Here is a 20,383-nt window from a genome sequence, read left to right as displayed (position 1 = left end):
AAGCTCTGCAGCTGTTTTATCACCGTTGGGTCCTGGGGTTTTTTGTTGTCTTTTCTTTTTACTGATGCCCCTTGCGCCCCTCCTGAGGAGCAGCTGGGGTCAGTTCCCAGCTCTGGCCGTGTGTCCTGACGGGGCTGTTGTGTTTCCTGTCGCTCGGCAGCCGCTCCCCGACACGCAGTACAACGGGAACCCCGAGTCGGTGGGGTACAGGATCCGGGCATGGCGCGTGGACCTGCCCTCCCCAGCCCTGCTGAAGGTGCTGCCCGACCGCCTGGCGCGGGAGTGCACGCTGGAGGAGCTGCAGGAGTGGACGGAGTACGAGCTGCAGATCCAGGCCTTCAACGCCATCGGGGCAGGGCCCTGGAGCGAGGCCGTCAGAGGCCGGACGCGGGAGTCGGGTGAGTCCAAGCACAGAAAACCCAGGAAATTCACCACTTTCTACCCTTTTCTTCAGATTTTAATTCTTTAGTTTGGTGTTTCGATGTTGGGTGGGGTTTTTTTTGCTTACTGAGCCATGAAATCTAAAATTAAATTTAAAAAAAGTTATGTTGAGATGCACTGCAGGCAAAAAGACATACAGACATTTGAAGGGTTATTTCTTTTTTTTTTTATTCCTACCTTGCTTTCATGCACAAACCTTCAGGTTTTTTATTTAAAGCAAACAGAACAACCTCTCCCTATTTCTGCCCCAGTGTGGACAGCACAAGGAGAAGCTTGTATATAGACTTCTCTGGCTGAGATGCTCTCTCATGCCTCCTCTTCCTCCCCAGTACCCTATTTTCCCTAATCCTCCCCTTTTCCTCATCTGATTCTAGCCTGAGGCACATTTTCTCACAGCTGTGGTTACCTGAAATTTCATTTCAAGCACCAAATAATTCTAAAAGGGCACAAGTCGCGTTAGAGAGCTGATTACCCAGAGAGAAATAAAATAATTACCTGAGCTTCTGATGGCACATTTTCAAACCTGCCTTCCAAAATTGTGTGTACAAGGCTGTGTAGACATAACCTGCTCACAGACCTGGAGCAGCAGGGCTGTATTGTTGAGCTGAATTGTCCAGGCAAGCACAGAGACTTCAAATATCAGAAGGAAGCTGTCACTCTCAGGCAACAGTAAATTACTGTTAGCTCAGGAGAGCAGTGAAGGCAGATGTTGAAAAGCTGCTCTCTAGCTGTTGACTTCCCCAAAACTTATTTCCAGACCTACCCTACAAGCACATGGGAAAGGAAAAGTTATGTTGCAAGCTAGCAACAAAATGGGTCATGTGTGGTTTAAAAGTTTAATAATAAATCTATTAGTGACACTTCTTTGTGCAAGGTTCAATGCTGATTTTTTCCCTGGGTTTTTTTTTTGCAATTTGTCTTCGTTAAAGAAGTTTTGGAATTTAATCCTGTGCATGCCTGATGTGTGCATGTCTGTGCCCTGTGTAGCACGCAGTGTTCCTTGGTGGGAAGCGAGAGCAGGCGCAGCAGGGTTTGGTCTGCTGGTTCAGATAACTCTGCTTTGAACTAGCCAGGGAGAAAGCTAAACAAAGTCATCCCCCTCCATTGAAGTGTTGCTCTTTGGGAAGGAGTAATTGCAAAGCGATTGCCAGAGGTATTTTAAAGAAGGCTTGTGCTGGAGTTAGAGATAGCACGACCCAGACAAAGCAGTTCTGTATCATAATAAAAAGATATCACATCCTCCACTTTCGCCTCTCCGCTGCTTTTCAAACGCTTCTTTTGAAATGTAGTAAATACTAAGATTAAGTCATTTCATAAAACCTTAGGATTGCAGCGCTCTTGCTCAGCATCTAAAGATCAGAGGTTATGCGTGGATCTGGCATTTTCTCTGGGACTATTAAGAGAAGGTTGACTTGAAACTGATTGTGGGAGGCACACAGAACCTGGGATCAAAATAACACAAAGCTGTGATCTAGGCCGTAAGGACTCGTTTGGTTTTCTCCATGTGTTTGCTTTGATACTGACATCTGATTTCTTGCATAGAGCAAGTCAGGGCTCAGACTTTTGGCTGTATCTTCCTAGATTTAGAATATACAAGATGTGCTGGCTTAGCAGCAAACTGTATGAAAGCACTTCAGGGAATCTGGAATTAACCTGTATGCACAGTCAAATGGGGTTAAAATGCAAATAAAAGATATTTAAAGCTGGAGAGAAAGGTCAAAGCACTTTAAGGTCTGTCTTTGGAACTATAAGAAAAATTCTATTTATCGCTTGTGTTCTCCAAGAACTTCAAAATATTTCTTTTTCCATTTTTTAGACACAGAGTCTTAGGGAAGTTGGTTTGCTGGTGCTGGGGGTTGTAAACATGCCACACAGCTGGCCAGAGGTGTCTTGGCCAGGATCATGTGGTGTTTCATTGGCACAACTCCTGGTTCGTGTTTTATGCCATCCAAGGAGATAAGGAGTAGAGCCCAGGCACTAAACCAGGTCATGGTATCTGATGGCAGTGCAATCACTGGAGCCCAAAATCTTTATTGAAAATAAAGCTCTGTTTGAGCATTTGTTTGCTTTAGCTTGTGCAATCACAGCACTGATAGCTGAGCACAAATGCCAACAACAATAGTGGGGCATGTCATTACAAGTGCTCACTGGTTTCTGAAGCTCTTGAATATATAAAACAAATCAAACCCAAAGAAACTATGAGGGAATAAATAATGCTGTAGGTTTTGGTAACACTGGCTTGAAAAACAGTTGGGAATTCCTAAAATGAAAATCTGGGGTAGGGTTGCAAGCAGCTGAAGGTGGAGGGAGATGAATTAGGATTTTTAAACAGGACAGGTTCTATCAATCCAAAATGTTTTTGTAATGTTAGAAATTAAATAGCTCATTAAATTTTATGGTGTAAAATAACTGCAGAGTAACAAGCTCAGTTTCCACTCAATAAATTGACAACGACAGTAGGTCCAATATAGAGAAAGCAAGGAATTGCAGAGGCATCTGATGTATTAGAACAACCTTGGCAGGGCTGCTTCCTCTTAGATACAGACCCTGTTGCTTTCAAAAAAATTCCATCTCAGATACACCTAACCCAGTGCCTTAATGGATTTTGTGCTCTTAATATTCAGCTACATGAATGTGTACACTTGTCTTACAGGATGAGCTACTGTAGGAGCATGGTCACACATCCATGGCAAGGATCAATCTCCCAGTGCTTGGGAGCCTGACCTTCACAGAGCAGTTACTGTGCTGTGATGGAGCATCTCTTGATAATTCAAATGTGGCCCAGTGTCACTGTGGGAATCTGTACAAGGCTGAGGATTTGGCCTGCAGTACCTAATTTGATGTGTGCTGCAGCTGTGCTACTTTTGCCATCAACCTTGCTGGAAATTTGCACTTCTTAGCCAACGTCAGATATACAATGTGCCACTTTAATTTTTGCTCTCAAAAAGAGTGAGGGATGTGCAGCTTAAATGAGCTGCAAAAATGCAGAGAACCACTGCATCCCGCTCTCTAGCTTTCCTAGAAAGCCAGAATACAGACTAGCTTATTAAAACCTCCTTTTGGCCCAGTTAGAGACATAAAACGACATAATTTGCTGTACATCAGATGAGCCTGTGTCAGATGTAGAAAGAAGATGCATGATTTTAGATGCCAAAGTGGATAACCTTAAAAACTTGCTCTGTTATTGACATTCCAGTGCAAAGTGCCAGTAACTCTGTGATTTCCTGCGTTTGATCTTGTGAAGTGCTCCGTGCTGGCGCTTTGCTGGATTAGCTCATCGTTTAGTTTCAGTGTTTCCGGTTCATTTTGTTCATGCTCTGGGATTTTTTTTGGACACTTTTGCTTGGCTTCTGTGCTGCTCTTGCAGGTTACTAATGAGAACTCAGCTTTTTGGAGCTTATAACAAAGTCTTCGGTGCAACAGTTTAAGGAAACCAGCATTAGAGAAGGGAGCTTGCAGAGGAAAGAGGGATTATGTGCCTCACTCACTAATTAGTCTTAGCAAACTATAATTTCCTTGAATCACAGCTTCCTGAGAGAGGAGATGGGTCAGAGAAATGAAGGTTACCTTTCAATTCATTCTTAAAGGGTCGATCAAAGTCTGTTACTTGATAAAAGGTTGGCAACAATAAGATCCATAAAATCACTTGCAGTTCCTGAATTCATACTAGAATCAAATTCTCGACACTGAGGTGAGGACTGAAGATTTAAAGCTTGCTCAATGAACACAAGGATTTTTACCATTCAGGCATTGGACTTAGGTTCCTCTCCAGTGAGAGGGGGCATTCAGCTGCTCTGTCACTGGGAATTGAGAGAGGTCTGAGCTAATGAACCCTCTTCTCTCCTTTGTCAGCTGTCCAGTGCCCCACCAGCAGTGTGACCATCCTCACCTCAAAGCCAGGATGCCCTCAGGGCCAGTCTGGGCACAGCCTCTGCCTTCTATGAGTTCAGGACAGTTCCTGGCTGCTGATCAAAGAAGGAAGATAAATATTTGTAAAATAAAGTAACTTTTTCTCTTTTGAAAGGCCTCAAACCAGATAAAACAGAAATAAATGTGGCTGGAAAGGGCTTCTTTCCTCTACACATCCTGGTTTCTTGTGACCCACCTCCACCCTTTCTCTCTCCAGGAGTGATTCATGTGGGAGTAGCTCTTTGTGAAGATCTACAGATAAAGTTATGGCAGCTATCCAAAGACATTCATGGCTCCTGGCAATCTATTTTCCTTTAACATAATTATATCCTTGTGGGGGATAAATCTGGGAGAAGATTTAAAAAAAAAAAGACACTTCAGTCTTGGAGGGGGGAAAAAATTGGATTTGAGTCTGCTGCAGTGTCATGTGATGGTGCTCTGTTTCTTATGCCCCAAATAATTAGTATCAGGGAAATTGTTTCAGAAATTACCATCTCTGCCGTTAACCTTGAGTGCACAGGGGTGGGGGTACCACGTTTTGGGGGTGGGATTTTTCCGTTTTTATTAATTCTGGTGTCATACTCATTATGTCATTCATGTTGCTAGGAGCTTCAGGAGCTGGCCTCCAAAACAGCAGATCTGTTCTTTCCCTCGGACAGCCAGGAAAGCTTTCCTTTGGCAGAGCTTTGGGCTGCTTTTTGTGATATATTCAGGCCCTAATCAAGCTGCACTGTCCCTAAGTGCTTGTGTAACATAACTTGGTGAATGTTCTCTGGAGGTCTGACAGGTGTAGCAGGCTTTAGAAAAGATTGTACCCTTCAGATGCTGGAAATGCCATGGGGAAAAAATGCAAAAGGGCAGTATAAAATGTGAACTCTTAAAAATGTGAACTCTCACATCCTGCTTGCATAACGTGACATGCTACTAAGCTTGCCTACAAAAGGCTGCAGTTGTGTGGTTCTGCAGCACTTTGAGTTTTAATGGCATGGGAAAATGCAAGTTTGCTCTTCCCCGGAGTCAGAGAAAATTACAGTGTTCCTGTGCCATCAGTCCTAATGATGTCTGCAGTTTCATGAGAGCCAATTTTGCAACAGAGATGAAATAGGCATCTCTCATTGACACCCTGAAAACACTCCTGGTGTTAATGCATCCATCTCTAATTGATGTCTTGCAAATGTTGAGCACTATCACATCATCAAAAGGCTGCATAGGTTAAAGAACTTCTTACTGAAGTGGCAGTGCTATCCAGGGGGGGAATTATTGCTAGCTCTAGACAAGATGGTACAATTTCCTTTCAGATAATATAGGAAGCCACGGGGGCATAAAACTTCTTGTTAGAACAGATCATGCTGTAAGATAAACTCACGTTCAGAGAGAGTTCTGGGTTTTGGCACAGGGAAGAAAAGGTGTGGTAAAGAAATACTGGGGGATAGGCTTCTGGAGAAGTCCAGGAATTTAAACTTGGTTCTTATTACTGCAGATATATAGAATTTGAAATTTATTCATAGCTGTCAATATTTACTGTCTGTCTGTAGACACTGATAAGTATTAAATGTTTAGCTCTTTACAAACATTGTCATTTCTGAGATGAACTGGCAAGAAATTGTGAGACAGGCTGAAATATAAAGATGATGTAGAATGAATACAAGAAGAGAAGGGATTGTCTAAAACATATTCCAGCTCTTTTGGGTTTGAATACTCTTCTGTGGGATCCTGGAAGATTCCTCAGCAGGTAGGGAGAAAGCAAAAAATTATCTGCTATGTCTGACCTATTTCTGCTCTTTGGTGATGCTGTGTGGCTCCAGTTCCCTCTGCTCCTCCTGAGAATGTCTCTGCTGAAGCTGTGAGCTCAACCCAGATCCTGCTGACCTGGGCAGCAGTTCCTGAGTCTGAGCAGAATGGTCTCATCCTGGGCTACAAGGTAGGCAACTGGAGTTTCATACTCATTTGATTTTTAGTGCATTACCAGGACATGATTTTGTATTTGTTATGTATTATTCACTTGCTGGATATTCTTATTGTTCAAAGTCAGCTGAAGAAGATACAGGAATTGTGCTGGCTTTGAAAGGGGTGATTGGTGAATGTTATCTCATTTTATATTGGGTGACAAGGAGGAATCTCCCTCTCTCCAGTCCTCATGCAACAATCTCTTTCCTTCTGTGTCTCATCCACATTTATCCTGCAGATCCTTTACAAAGCAAAGGATTTGGACTCAGAACCCAAGAGCCAGACAGTGAGGGGGAACCACACCCAGTCAGTGCTGCTCTCAGGCCTGAGGAAGTTTGTCCTCTATGAGCTCCAGGTGCTGGCATTCACCCGCATTGGGGATGGAGTCCCCAGCTCCCCAGCAGTGACAGAGAGAACCAAGGATGATGGTGAGTTTAAAGGCTGCCAAAATAAACATCTTATTTGATCCAGCCTTTTAATGCAGATTTCTTCTAGTGGGGCAAGTGGAGGCAACAAATATTTGGATTTTTGGGTGGCTTTTTTTTTCAGCTCTGAACCCACAGGACATTGGCTGTAGCTGGTATGTAACTCAGCAGTATCCCATTGGTCATGGGCTGAGAATCTGGCAAAAGCACAGAAAACCAGTGTCCCCTATTTTCCACCTTCCCTGCAGCTAATGAAAAGGAAGAAGACTTCTAATATTGAACTCTGTAGCTTGGTGGAGATAATTTCTATTGAAGACAATTTTAGAGACCAATTATAAATTCCTATTGAAGTTCAATTGTGCTAAAGAAAAAAAATGCTGCAATTGAAAGCAATAAACAAATCTGGGTCTGAGTGGACTGAAGGAATTTGCAGCTTCAGTAATCCACTCTCCTTTTTTTTAACCCCAAAAGAATAAGGCATTGACCTTGGAAGAAGATCCTACCAGGCTCCTTTTGCAGCTGCCTCCAGCACTTCCCAGGGGGTTCCCAGTGCTGTTGGGTTCCTGAAGGAACCCAAGCAAGCACTCCCTGAGCACACTGCTGTGGTGGAAGGATTCCTGCTGATGGAATTGTACAGAAATTTGGTTCAATTCTTGAAATATTTTTGGGCTTTGCAGATGCTAAAACTGCTTTTACTTTTCATCACCTTTTCAGGAATAAATAGGTTGAGATCAGTGTGAGAGGCTTCTGAAGTCTCTCTCTTTCTCATCAAAATCTTTTCAAAATAATAATGGAGTAAACATTGGTTTACACAAGTAAATTCATTAGGATAATTTGGTTGGGCTGAAAACACATTCAGACTTCTGGCTTAACAAAACATTTTCCATGCAGTGCAGGGGAGGAAGGAGTTGGGAGCATGTGGGGTCAGGAACAGAGACAACAACTCCCTGACATTTTTTTAGCCTTTTTCTCAGCACACTCCCTGTGTGTGGACCTGGCTTTTCTTTGAAAGGAAAAATAAGAAAAGTTACTGTTAGCAGAACTCTGCAGGGAGAGAAAAGCACTCAATGAAATGTACATATCAGACTGTAATGAGAAATACTTAAAACTGTTTGTTTTGGATAACTCCATTATAGCAGCTCCCTCCTTAAGTGCATGTTGGCAAATGAAACTAATTGTTCTTCCATCTCCATACCCCTGACATAAATATGTTGTGTCTCCTCTGGGCTCAACTTAATTAAAAGCATCACCAGGAGTAATGCAGGTGGAATTTGTGCTGAAGGGGAAAATTCATGGATGGTAATGTATGAATTAAGCATCTCCTCACCTCGTGAACCTGGGCTGGTCAGCACCTTTGTGTTAATGTGCCTCTCACCTGCCTCAGGTTCTCCTGCTCACACCTCGGTGTTTAAAATGCAAATGTAAAGTCAGAAAGCAGTTCAAAGCTGCTGCTGATGACACAAGGAAGGGATATGATTGAATTCCAACAGGTATGAAGTGGATTCAGCTATATAACTCTCTGTAAAGGCAGCTTGGTGTCTTGCTTCATAGTGTGTTCTCAGTTACACCAGTGGTGATGCTGCAGTGAGAAAAACCCTATAGAGCTCAGAGTTCATGGTGCTGTAAAAAACCAGTGTAGGTTGCACTGGTCTGTGCTGTGTTTGGTGTCTGGGGGTGTTGGAGGCCTTTATCCATGGACAGAATGTTTGTTTATATATAGAATAACTGTATATTATGCACAATGCATGGGTGCTTCCACCCACTATCGGAGAGCTACAGCTTGTGTTGCAGGGTGAGCAGAAAAGCTGTGATCCCTGTGATGTGCAGTCCTTGGTCCATGCTCTCTGCGTTGCCTTGCAGCCCCCGGGCCCCCTGTGAGAATGGTGTTCCCCGAGGTGAGGCTGACGTCCGTGCGCATCGTCTGGCAGCCGCCCGAGGAGCCCAACGGGATCATCCTGGGTAAGGTGGAGCAGCAAACCCCGGGATTTTGGGAGTGCAGGGATGCAGATCAGAGCAAGCACAGCTGTTGGGTTTTCCTTTGCCTTGAACATAAGTGAATCTCTGGATGAAGAGCAGAAGATGTGCTGCTGTCAGCTGAGGGGCTGTGGTGAGGGGACCGGTCTGCAGGGCTCCATGCTGTGGGTTTTCCTTGCCACAGACATTTTTTCTGAAGAATACTTTTGCTAGGATTTTTCTCCTGAGAAGCTGAGAGGCCTCAGAAACAAAATGTAAACAATAATTATCTGCTGCTGTGGAATGCAACAGGTGCATCTTTGATTGGTCTCATGTGGATTGTTTCTACTTTATGACCAATCACAGTCCAGCTGTCTCAGAATCTCTGGTCAGTCACAAGATTTTCTTATCATTCCATTCTTTTCTTTGCTAGCCTTCTGATGAAATCCTTTCTCTCTTTGCTTAGTATAGTTCTAATATATCATTTTATTTTAATATAATATATATCATAAAATAATAAATCAGCCTTCTGAAACATGGAGTCAAGATTCTCATCTCTTCCCTCGTCCCGGGACCCCTGCAAACACCACCACATTTCCTGAGCCAGAATTCAGTGTTGTTCAAGGCCCCGTGTCTGAATATCATCTCTCCTCCCATCTGCATTTGGTTTGGCAACCTGTTTGCCTGACTGTTGGGAAAACTGCCTGGAGGCCTGGATTTTCCCCACCTTTGCCAGACACGCCCAATGTTTCAGTTTTATGTGTGCTTCCATTTTATTGCTTCCTTGAGATAATATGTCTGACAGGTCATGAGGAGTTAAATCCTATTTGCCCTTTCATCAAGGGAAAGAGAGGCAGCAAGGCATGACAGGAATTTGCAGAAAACCTTCTCACCTTCCTGCTCTCATAATTCTTGGGTTGCCTTTGCAATATGTGCACCAGCCACTGTTGCACTTAAAATGTGAAGACTTTTACAATGTAAGAATCCATTCCTGCCTCTAAAATTAACGTAGCTCATAGTTACCAAGCAATTTAGTGTTTTCTGCTGCTGCTGAACACATTTTACAGCAGTTCTGGCTGGTGAGTAAAGATTTGTGTCTCAATTCTGAGAACAGAAGCAAAAGCTTTTGTTTTTATCTAGTACTCAGTCTGCCAGGCCTTTCTGCTTCTAATTTCACTGCCATCGTTCAGGCTCATGTGTTGGCTTCCAGCAATATTCCCTAAAGCCTTCCTTGCTGGCTGGAGGGTGCCTGCTTCAAATGTTCCTACAGAGGTGGCATTGCTTTAAATACAGAACTCATCCTGCATTGCACTGAAATCCTGAGTCAAGAACTCAGTGTTTGCTCAGGTGTGTAGTTTACCAAAGTGATCCTGGCATCTGAAGATACAGGGAAATCATCAAACAGCATCCAAAGGCAGACTCTGCAGGATTTTCTGAGCACGAGGAGGAGTCTGTGTGAAGCTTGGCAGTGGTGAGCTGCTAGAGATGGATCCACGCAGGGTTTCTCTGCAGCTCAAGGAAGTTTGGCTTCCAGGTTGTCTTGTGGGTTTGATTTGTTGCTTTTTTTAAGGAACTGTGTGTCCTAGAACTTGCTCTCAGCAGAGATTGAGATTTGAGTCACAGGATGTGGTTAAGGAGAAAAAAAAAATCATTTGATAGGAGTGATGAGAAAGCACAGAAGACATTTTGCTCCCCCAACTGTGTTCCAACCTCTCACGTTGCTGCACTTTGTCAGCCTCATTTGCTGGAGTTGCTGCAAGATCAGTGGAGTAGGAACTCTCCCTTATTTCATCTTTGCAGAGTGCTTGGTGCAGTGCATCCCCTCCACAGCTGGTTATTGCTCATTGCCGTTATGGTGATGATAAAATCATACAAACAGGATTGGAAGGAAAGGGAAAAGCTCTCCCTTAAAGAATCTTTAGCATCTTTAGCATGTAGACTGTTGTTTCCAATGTCTTTCACAGCCCATCCCAGGATGTGTCACACAGTCCTTGACTACTCTGATGGTGTAACTAAGTCAGTTCATGTCCCACTGTTCATTCCTGCTCTTTCCCACAGTTACACTTCCAGGTCAGCCAGTCCTCCTTTCACAAGAACATTCAGCTTTTTCTCTTTATGTGTGATAATTTGCAGATGCCTTTATTGAATTTCATCTCACTGATTCCAGCCCATCTCTCTTCATTACCCAGATCTCTTTAAATGACACTCATGTCCTCTAAAGTGTGCACAGCTTGGTTTCATTTTTGGAGTTTGCAAGCAGATTGGCAATTCCATCAGCAAGGTCATTAATGAAAGTATTAAACAGGACCAGACTCATTCATGAGGTCTCATGAGAGCTTACTGTGTCCTCCCAGGTTGTTAGCAAATCATTGATAACGACATTTTATATTTTAAGCGTTCATTTCAAAATATGTGGTGTTTTTGTTAGATTCTGTTATTGTGTTTGCTTTTGGTGGGACTGTGTGAAACCATATTAAAGCCTTACTCAAAGTCAATGTGGATCATATCTACTCTTCCCACCTGGCCAATTACACTGTCAAAATGGAAAACAGATTATTTGATATTTATTATTTGCTCCAATCAAACAGATATTGGCTGTTCCCTGGCACATTATTATCCTCGTGGATGCTTGTATATTGAGTCATATTTTTTTCCAGGTTCTTTCTGTGTATTGAACTTTAGTTTGATTTGTCCATAATTCCTTTAGTCAGTCTTGCCTCCTTTTAAAAGATGGTGTACTCTGTTTGCCCTTTTGTAATGTTCTGGGATGTCACCTGTCGTCCACAAGTCCTGGATGAGAATGGCTAATTATTTAGAGATGGCTCCATCTCTGCAGGGCAAATTTCATCAGGCCTTTCTGACTTGATTACATCCAGCTTAACTAAATATTCGTTAACCTGCTCTCCATTCCAGCCTGCATCCCTACTTACATTGTTGTCACTTTTAATTTGTGTGGAGGATCTTGTCAGCACCAACTTCTTGTTGTGTGTGAAAATGCAGCAATGCAGGTACCAGTCCTTCCTTCCCTCTCTGCCTCACCTGTCTTGTGCTCATTTTTTTTCTTCCTGCTGGCTGACCTGTTCTCCTTCTCTCCCTCAGATTTCTAATGTATTTATGAAATCTTTCTCATTGCCTTTGCTTCCCTTCAGGTGATAACTCACTTTGCTCTTTGGCCATTCTGATTTTGTCCCTATGTGCCTGTGCTGTCTATTTATACACTCCCTTAGACCTGTGTCCTGTTTCAACTTTTTGTCCAATTCACTTTTGATTTTCAGGTCATTAGTGAGCTCTGAATGCAAACATATTGGCCTCTTAACATCTTTTGTCTGTGTTGGAATAGTTGTACCATATTTTTTGTCTCTTAAAATGGTCAGCTAACCTGGATTCCTTTTTCCCTTAGAATTCCTTCCCAGGGGGATGTTACCTGCCAGTCCCCCCCATCCACCTCTTTGAAGTCCATTGTCTTTATTCAAGAGTTCTTACTTTTATTTTCTCAATGGTAGAAATACTGAGGTTCCTGGAAGAAGTAGTTAGCTGCCAAAGAGAGAAAAAGGGAAAATTGCTCATGCTGGGTACTTCTGTGATCTTTCCTAAGAAGTGAACCGTGCTTCAAAAATAGATAAAAACTCTGTGTAGCGTTCTAAGGACAGGCTGCAAATTTGGGGAGTTTTGGGTTTTTATTTTTCCCTGTACACTTTTTACATCTCATTACTATAATGAACCTCCAAAACACCACTCCATCCCTCTGGTCAAGTGCACCAAAGTGGAGTCATTGGGAAAAATAAGTGAACATAATTTTGTGTGCTGCCCTTCTATTCACTCCTGGGGCTCAAAAGAAAAACCACTTGCTTTGCAAGAGCGACTTATACTCAGAGCCTTTGAACTAATGTTCCTGTTCTGGCTGCCTTGTCCTCTGAGCATACACGCACCTTTGCAGCTAACATTTTTGTAATCTATATAAAAACATGTTCTAGCATTTCAGAGAGAGATTAGCAGGATGAAATACTGGCAGGCACCATGAGGGAAAACCACTTGTTTGTTTGTTTAAATATTTTACCATGCAAGACTGTGAGATATTTCCCTTTTTCCTTCTGGGAATGTTTCTCCAACCATCTGAGGTTTCACTCTGTCTTCCTCTCTGCACTCAGTTCAGCCAGCACCCACATAGTTCCCTCAAATACTATTAAAGATAAATGAAGCATGAATGTGCATTTGTGCACTTCAAGCTATGAGCTCCCCCTGAAAACGAGAGCTTAACCCACATCCTCCCAGGCCCTGGTTAGTATTCCTCACGGTATCCTCGTATTTAGCATTTACCTGGAGCTTATTGCAAAAAAAAAAAAAAAGTGTAAGAACCCCGTTGAGAATTAGAACCAAAATTGGATGTAATCCATGTTTGCAAATTCCTATTTTGATCCCAGGCTGCATTTGCACACCCGCTGGCCCTAAAACAGATAAGCAGGAAAATCAACAAACCGGATTGCTGCTCCGCCGCGCCGAGCGTAACCTCGTGGTATCGCTCAGCTCTCCCCGAGTTCTGTGACAAATTAATAATTGTTTGTATCTCTGCTGCACCGTGGCCTGCACCAACGGGTGCTGTCACTTCTTGAAGGGCTTTGTATGGTGATGAGCTTGAAAGCTTTTTGATATTCATGGGGTGTTGTCACCCTCCTGCCGCCTGTTTGCTTCGGGGAATCCGGCGGCTCTGTTGCGGTGACCCAACGTTTAACAGGCAGCTGCCATTTATTGAGTTTGGGAAGTGTGCAGCTCATGGAACTGCTTGCACTTGTGCAAAAAAATGCTCAAAAAGATGCTGAAGTGACAAATAAGCCAAGTTTCAATGAATAAATAAACTCCTGAAGACTTGATCTTTTCGGGAAGGTTTTTAATGCTGTTTTGGCCTGGTGAGTGGCAGCACTCCCAATAGCAGAAGGGATTTGGGATCTAATGCTGTATGGCAAAAAAGTTAAGAAAATAATATGAATCCTTATTGACCATCTAGCTATTTCACATTCTGTAAGATATTCCTTTCCCAAAAAAGTTTGCTCCAATCACCTTTTAAAGGCTATACTTTCATTCATAGACTTTGATTTTTTACTTTTTTTTTCCCTAAGATATCTGCAACATCTTATTGTCATAATCTAGCAAGGAAAGGAAGCTGCTCATTCCTCCACTGCAGCAATTGCCTGTTATAGCCCTCGAGCATACATTAATTTCTCTTTGAACACTTTCCATTTACCTCTATTGATTTGCCTCGTTTGATTTCACTTAACATTTCCTTTCTTCTCCTATCCCTTGTTGCTGAAATTCATCAACTTAATAATTTTATCTTTTTGATCTTGCATTAGCTCTAGTTATTATCCAAGTTGTACTTTAAGTACTGAGTCTTCTGTGCCACTCAGAAAAAATAAAAGTAATGCTTTTTATGCCAGTCTGGATCCTCATTGTCCCAAACTGTCTAACAGGAGGTGCAGGGGATCAGATTTAAGTACTGGGTGTCTCTCAGGCGGGTTGTAGGTAGCAATAAAAGTGAGCTGAGTTCAGGTGTAGAGCTTGGATATTTGCCTTGGAATCAGACCTATGGAGCTTTTGAGTTTCTTAGGAAGTCTGTTAAGGTGATGGCTCTGGTCATGTAAATTCAGGAGAACAGATATTTCCTCAGACTTTGAGCCAACAGCAGATGTAGGAGGGGACAGTGAAAGCTGGTGCTGTTTTTCACAGGGATGCAAGGAGAGGGAGTTTGCAGAGCCTGTCACAGAGACAGGCTATGACAAGTGATTTCCTCTTTCTCACAGCTAAATTAATTATTTCACTAGCCACAGACTCACTCTTGTGTAAGATATTGTAATGGCCTAGATATGTATGTGTTCCTTTGCCTAATCTGGGTGTGTTTGTAATTGCTTTCCAGCATGACTGCCACCATTTAGTAGTAAATAGTTATCTTTCTATTCCCCCCTTACATTTTAACTACACTTCATATTTTACAAAGGTCTAGAAAAGAGAGGAAATTACTCGACAAGGATATGTCCCAGATATCATACTTATCTTTTAATAACTAGATAAATCAACTTTTCTATTCTTTTAATGTTCTCTGTTTCCCTCCAGGTCTTATTCTTTGCGTCTTATATCCCTTTATCAAGCTTCTTTAGCCATCTTAGTTGCTTTTTCCTTCATCTTGCTTCTGTAAAAATTTCCCCAGTGCTTTTCTTTGACTATTTTTTCCTCCTTGTTAAGATCCTGCACTGGGGTTTTCACTCCCACATTCTTCACATCAATATAAACAAAAAAGATCATATATATCAGTTCCTTCTCCCCATTGCTCTCTGTCTTTCTGTGGACTTTTAAAAAAGATCAAAATATTGCAGCATTAAGGGTACAGAAATACTTTGTTGAAATATATTGGACCAGTAATGGAAGAACTAGTCCCATGGATAAAAGGAGATAATTTGCAGTTGAAAGAATGAAATGTTGAAAGTGTAAGACTCCAAGACTTTGCTGGGATCTAAGCATACTCAGGAGCACTGAAAAATCAGGGGACTTTTTAATTGATTAGAATAGAATAGAACAGAACAGACTATTCCAGTTGGAAGGCACCTATAACAATCATTAAGTCCAGCTGCCTGACCAGTTCAGTGCTGACCAAGTTACAGCATTATTAAGGGCTTCATCCAAATGGTTTTTAAACACAGACAGGCTTGGGGCATTGCCCACCTCTCCAGGAAGGCAGTTCCAGGGTTTGACCACCCTCTCTGTTAATAAATTCTTCCAGATGTCCAGTCTGAACCTTGGCTGAAGCAGTTTTGAGCCATTCCTACGTGTCCTATCAGTCCCAGGGAGATAACAGAACCCAGACTGGGTTAGCAGCAATATTTGAAAGCCATCTGGTCCTACCCCCCTGCAGGGGGCATTCACAACTAATAAAGGTTGTTCTAAACCATGTCCAACCTGACCTTGAATATTTCCAAGGTGTTTTACCACCCTGGTAGATCAGCACCTCCCTCTCCACACCCCTTCCTCAGGGAGCTGTGTGGTTACCCCTCAGCCTCCAGGTGAGAAAAGCCCAAAGTCCTCAGGCACTCCTTGTAGGACATTACTGCCAGCCTTTGAAGAAATCTAAAGCTGTCCACCCAGCTGTGGAAATGTTCCTGTAGGATTAAACCAACCACAGCCTGGGGGAGCTGAGGCTAAAGCCACGAGTGCTCGGAAAAGCTGAGTCACTCCTCGAGGTGTCGGTGCAAATTCTTCCACATGAAGCAGCCATGACTGCTGCCCCATGTCCCCAAGCAGCTGCCAGAGAAGAAAAAACAAAGAAACCCTGGTGCATCATCAGTGGCACTGTGAGAGTCAGCACAACAAAATTAATACCATCTGTATCCCAATTAAATTCCACTGTTTGTGGCAGAGTGCGCCACACGCGAGTGGCATCGATTCCAGGGTCTGCAGGAACTTCAGGCCTTTCCTGTGAGTGGCAATGTGACAATTGTGGCATATTCACAATGGGAAATAAATGTCATTGGGTTTTCTCTAATAGCCATAGGTAAGATCAGCCCCTCAGATTTCATGCACTGACCTTCCCAAATGAACCATGCCAGGTTTGGCTTCCCTTGGTCTTGTTACAGCCAAGATGTGGTGGGAGTTCAAACTCTAGCTGGGATATTAATTCCATGAGAAAGAGATGGCTCAGGTGCTGCAGTCCTCTTTTGTCATTCAGAGGGTGAGCAGAGGGTTGGCAGATCTGTGCCATGACTGTTTTGTTTTCAGCTGGTTTGATTTGGATTTGTTGGCTGTGCTCTGCCCTGTGTAAGTCCATGGAGCATTTAATCATACATTCAGCTCGGGCAATAAAACCCCACATCAGTTCTGCTATTAATTGATTTTGGAAGTCAGCTGCTGGACTGGAAGTCACCATTGAGCTCCAGAAGTGAGAGCCTGATTGAATTGCTGGGTTTACAGAATAGATTTGAACATTTGGCAGACCCTCTTTGGGGGACAGTTGTCGCTAGTGGTGCGTAAGAACCCTGGAAACCCTCCTTGCACAGTGGAATCATTAATAACCCAGGCTAAACTGTGAGCTCCTGATTGTCAGGCAGGGTGGAAGGGGGGTTATCACTTACAGGCATCAGCAAAATTGATTATGGGGACCTGCCTGGTTGAAGCAGGACCACAGAGCTCGCAGGCTCCTTCCTCGGGCTCTGGGCAAGGGCAGCGATGCTGAATGACAGAAGGGTGGCTTTATTGGCAGTTCTGGCACTCACTGCTGAGGGAAAAGCACTTGCAGAAAGGAGGAGCAAGCTTTGTCTGGAGCAGTGTGAAGGCTGCCTGGTTTGGTCAGTCTAGCTGCTGGAGCTGCAGCTGAAGAACCTTGAATTTGAGCCAGTGCTGAAACTGGGAGAGGGCAGAACAACCTGTGAGGGTGGGTTGGAAAGCTGGAACTGGAGCGTTGCTTTGAACCACCTCAGTCAGGTGACACATTGCACCAGCTCTGTTCCTTTGCTTTCCAAAAAGGTGCCAGAATGCCCAGGAAGGATTAAACTGCTTTTGCATCTTGTTGGCCTAAGGAATGGAAAGTGAACTCAGTTTCATAGCAGTTGTATCCAGCAGAGCCTCGTGTGTGATTTCCTTTGTACGGTGTGTGGCATCTGCCAAAAAGCAGAGCTGTATAACACCAAAGGCAGTAAATTACTTTTCTCCCAACTTCAGATAAGCATGTAATTAGGACAAACTAATAGTGCTTGTGCTCTTTTGTCCCTGCTAGAGAAGCCAGCTGAGCCTTTTCCCCTCTCTGTCTGCAGGGTACCAGGTTGCCTACCGCCTGGCCAGCAGCAGCCCCAACAAGTTCACCACGGTGGAGGTTGGCTCCACAGTCCGGCAGTTCACGGCCACAGACCTGAGCCCAGAGTCAGCCTACATCTTCAGGACATCTGCCAAGACCAGGCAGGGCTGGGGGGAGCCTCTGGAAGCCACGGTGATCACCACTGAGAAACGAGGTAATGCTTGCAAGCCGTGGGCTCAGGGAATTTCTGTGCCTGCTCTGGAGCCCGCACTGCACTTTGGGGGATTTCAATAGCAGGCTACACCTCCTCCTTCTCTCCCCATAAACCTGCCCCAGTCCATGGCAGCATCATGATTTGAGAAAGCAAGGCTGACTTTTATGAGACACAGTTCTTCTAACCTGCCGGGCTGTTGGAATTGATTTTTCCATCAGCTGCTATATTGGCCATGTGCAGCCTCTTTTTGCAGTCAGATGGTTTTGGGTTTTTTTGTTTTTTTTTTTAGCTCTCTCGTTTTCTAGAAAGATTGCAATCTTAAGAAAGTAAGTGATGGATGAATTATATTGATTAGGGAACGCAAAATGAGAGGCAGTGGTGTTGCAGAATTTCTCCAAAGCTCCTCCATTGTGCCTCAGCCCTGACCTAATGTGTTTGTAATTACTCTGGCCTTTCACTGCCACACGCTCCAGCAGAGCCTTTGCATCTGGATTGCCCAGACTTTTTCTGCTTCTTGCATCAGCCATTAAATGGCTGTTTGCATCCTGACTCTCCAGGCAAGTTCTGCTCTGAAGGGAATCTAGAAGGTGGCATTTATATGTGTGTGTAAATGAAACCAGATGCTTTGATACCAAATGTACCAAAATGTGAAAGACGTGGAAGGTATTACAGGATCCGCTCTGCATCGCTGCTTGTTTTTAATGCTTTGGCTCAAGGAACTGCTCATTCCTCCACTTTTAGAACTGATCTGTCGAGCTACAGTTAAAAAATTTGCATTTTCTACTTGTGCATGAAGATTTTTAATTTTTTCTTTTTATTCAGAGATAAAAGAGAATATATTGCTGAATATTGGTGGAGAACAAAAGTGTGAGTGAGTTTTTCCCTGGTCTTGCATATAGGCCATGTTCCACTGCAAAGAATGTATCTGGTCTCTTGAGCTGGCAAAATCAAAACAAGCCAGGGTAACTCTACCAGCACCACTGGGTTTTGTGCTATGTCTGGATATTGATATTTTTTGAGTAAAATTCTCCCTCAAAAACTAGAACCATACAACTCCCATGCCTTATAAAAGTCACAGTTCTGAGAGGAGCACACTCCAGCAGGTCACCAGGCCAGACCTCCACAGACATCTTTCAACTGTTAGAATTTCTGCATGTGCTTGTGGGCCTGCTCTTGGTGCAGTAGAATGCAATCAATGACATTTGCTTTTATTTTCTAAAATGTTCCTGATAAGCAATCATTTGTTTAAAGTCCTTTCTATACCTTGCACATCATTTATTGCAAGAGTAAGAATCTCCCATTGTATTTGCCAGCAATGTCTCCCTCATTATTTTTATTTTAACACTTGTAAGAAGAGAGGAAGTTGATGTTCAGCTACCAAGAGCAAGAGCCTGTGAGGTGCATTTCAGCTACTCCTGGCCTGTTTGGTTGGGTTTAAAATTCCCTCTGGCAAAGCTCTGCAGGTCATGTGCAGCCTTCCCAGTGCATAACAGTGCACTCCTCAGAGAAAGAACCTCTGGAGATGTATTAGGAAATTGGAAGTGCTTCTGCTTAAGGTACTGTCCATCAAAGAGATTTATCAGCTCAAGGTTTCTCCCACCCTGTCTGATTGCTGTCAAAGGAGAGGTTCAAAGCCTGACATCTAGAGGCTTCCAAAAAAACCCACCATGCCAAAAAATGTGAATTCTCAAAGCTCAGAGCCTCTCCTGCTCAATAAAATGTGCTGAGATTCCCCAGACTGTGCACAAGGATGCACCACAGCTCAAGGCAGAACTCCCAGCTGCACTGTGGGAACAGTGATCCCTTGCTGCTATCAATGCTTTAGGGTTATCTTGAGTACCCAAATCACAGTGTAACATGATCCCTTTCTCTTTTTGATGGACAATTCTGCTGGGTCTCTACGTGCTTGGGAACCACAAGTTTGCTGATCTCATATAAAGTATAAGGACAATAATGTGTTTTCTCACATCAGCAAGAATTATAAAAGGGGATGATAAGAAATTATAAAAAGGGATGATAAAGAAATCCAGTGCAGCTATTTTGCTAACAAGAAATTAACCTGAAATGTGTATACATGACAATAAATATTCTAGAATGAAAAGATATCTTATTCCTGTTGATAAAGATGTATTTAAAATCCTCATAGACCTTGATACTAAGGTAGACAGACACAAAAATTCTCTTGAAAATTAACAAAATTAGTCACTCTTGCCCTTGTAAATTCCTTGGTTAATCCCAGTATAAATCTTTACATTTTGCAGTGATGCCTGTGATTTATAGATCCCAAGTTAGATTGTGGCTGTCTTCTCCAAAGCCTCTACTGCAGTGCTTTGAATCTACACTTCAGAATAGTCAACATTGGTGATCAGGGCAGAGCTGAGTTAAAAAACTGAAATGTAGCAAGAAATTAAAAGTAGTCTATAGAGTCATGTGGCCTTTCCAGCCTGCACTGACAGTCTCACCTTAACATTTGCTTGTGGCTAAACTCCCATAAATAAACTCTTTATACTAATGGGTTTGTACAAACAGTCAGGGAGTATATCCTGCAACACGGGAGATTTTAAGATCTCCCATAAGCAGCAGAAAGAAACCAAATCATGGGAGACTAACTGCAAGATCTGACCTGCCCAAAAGTGCAGAGCTTATCAGCAGAATGTATAAAATCCCTGCATGACTCTCCCTCCCTGGCATGGAATAACCCCACGTCCCTGTCTCCGCCTG

The 20,383-nt window shown here is 43.1% G+C and overlaps 1 protein-coding gene across 3 annotated transcripts in view; it reads left to right on the top strand.

Moving 5' to 3' along the window:
- SDK1 (sidekick cell adhesion molecule 1) overlaps positions 1-20,383 on the top strand; it is a 389,575-nt gene that overhangs the window by 304,777 nt on the left and 64,415 nt on the right. For all 3 annotated transcript variants that reach the window (XM_077186853.1, XM_077186854.1, XM_054643643.2), the window contains 5 exons: positions 161-398; positions 6,156-6,271; positions 6,536-6,725; positions 8,583-8,681; positions 17,468-17,662. In XM_077186853.1, the coding sequence (XP_077042968.1) occupies positions 161-398; positions 6,156-6,271; positions 6,536-6,725; positions 8,583-8,681; positions 17,468-17,662 (838 nt within the window). The remainder of the gene's footprint in view (positions 1-160; positions 399-6,155; positions 6,272-6,535; positions 6,726-8,582; positions 8,682-17,467; positions 17,663-20,383) is intronic.

This window comes from Agelaius phoeniceus, chromosome 16 (genome assembly GCF_051311805.1).
Source record: "Agelaius phoeniceus isolate bAgePho1 chromosome 16, bAgePho1.hap1, whole genome shotgun sequence".
Classification (NCBI taxonomy): Eukaryota; Metazoa; Chordata; class Aves; order Passeriformes; family Icteridae; genus Agelaius; species Agelaius phoeniceus.
Note: the sequence above shows the minus strand (reverse complement) of the source record. Positions and strands in the feature narration are given on the sequence as shown.